This window comes from Loa loa (assembly GCF_000183805.2).
Source record: "Loa loa unplaced genomic scaffold supercont3.4455, whole genome shotgun sequence".
Taxonomy (NCBI): Eukaryota; Metazoa; Nematoda; class Chromadorea; order Rhabditida; family Onchocercidae; genus Loa; species Loa loa.
The window spans coordinates 1-754 of record NW_018112631.1 but is presented as its reverse complement, the minus strand read 5'-3'; the positions used below and the strand labels follow the sequence as shown (position 1 = coordinate 754).

The window sequence follows — 754 nt, the reverse complement described above, 5'->3', positions numbered from 1 at the left end:
AAACAACCCAGTAGCTTTAATCCTTCTGATAAATAAATAATCGGCATCAAGCCTAGTTCTTTGTACAAATTTTATACAGGTTTTTAAGTGATATTCATTGAATGCTTGTGCAATGGCTATTCTTTGCCTGCAAATCTATCCTGTTCATCTAGCTTACTTTTATAAAAAAGTTTCGTATATAAAGAGATAAAATGATAAAATGAAATGAAAAGAGAGAGAGAGAGTTTTTTACTTAATAGAATAGTTTTATTAATACATTCTTCAGAGTCATTGAATGATTTCGAAATATACCATTTTTGATAATATAAAATTGCATTTGCACGGTTTTTTCTGTATTTAAAATCTTTAGTTGCCAATATTTGAAATTTTCTATTCTCTAAAATAATTTCAAAAACAAACTTACGCTCTAGTCATTCCGCTTTCCAATACATATGGTACTCTTCCATTTGGCCATAGCCTACGCCTATATCTTGCCATATTTAATGCGTTATGATACTGCAAAAACAATGACAAAAATTTCATTATCAAATATAACCAATCATTCATTGAATGAATGAAACATACAGAGAGATTGAATACGTTATCGTATGGATCCAGTGGTTCATCTCTAAAAATCAACTGTGATATTATTGTTGCCATATCGATACCCAAGATGTCACCCTCAAAGAGCTCAGAATTCATAATGGAACTTAGTCGTTCCTCGCTGGCATTCTCCACTGGAATTCTTTTTCAGAAATTCGATTAAATTTTTACA

The 754-nt window shown here is 30.5% G+C and overlaps 1 protein-coding gene across 1 annotated transcript; it reads right to left on the bottom strand.

Annotated features, from left to right (window-relative positions):
* Nucleotides 1-403: 403 nt before the first annotated feature.
* Nucleotides 404-710, bottom strand: LOAG_16164 (hypothetical protein; the record flags this gene model as incomplete). Its single annotated transcript, XM_003151652.2, has 2 exons — nt 565-710; nt 404-495 (listed from the first exon to the last, which is right to left on the bottom strand). Coding segments are annotated over exons 1-2 (207 nt in total), but the record flags the coding sequence as incomplete, so codon positions are not given.
* Nucleotides 711-754: the final 44 nt, after the last annotated feature.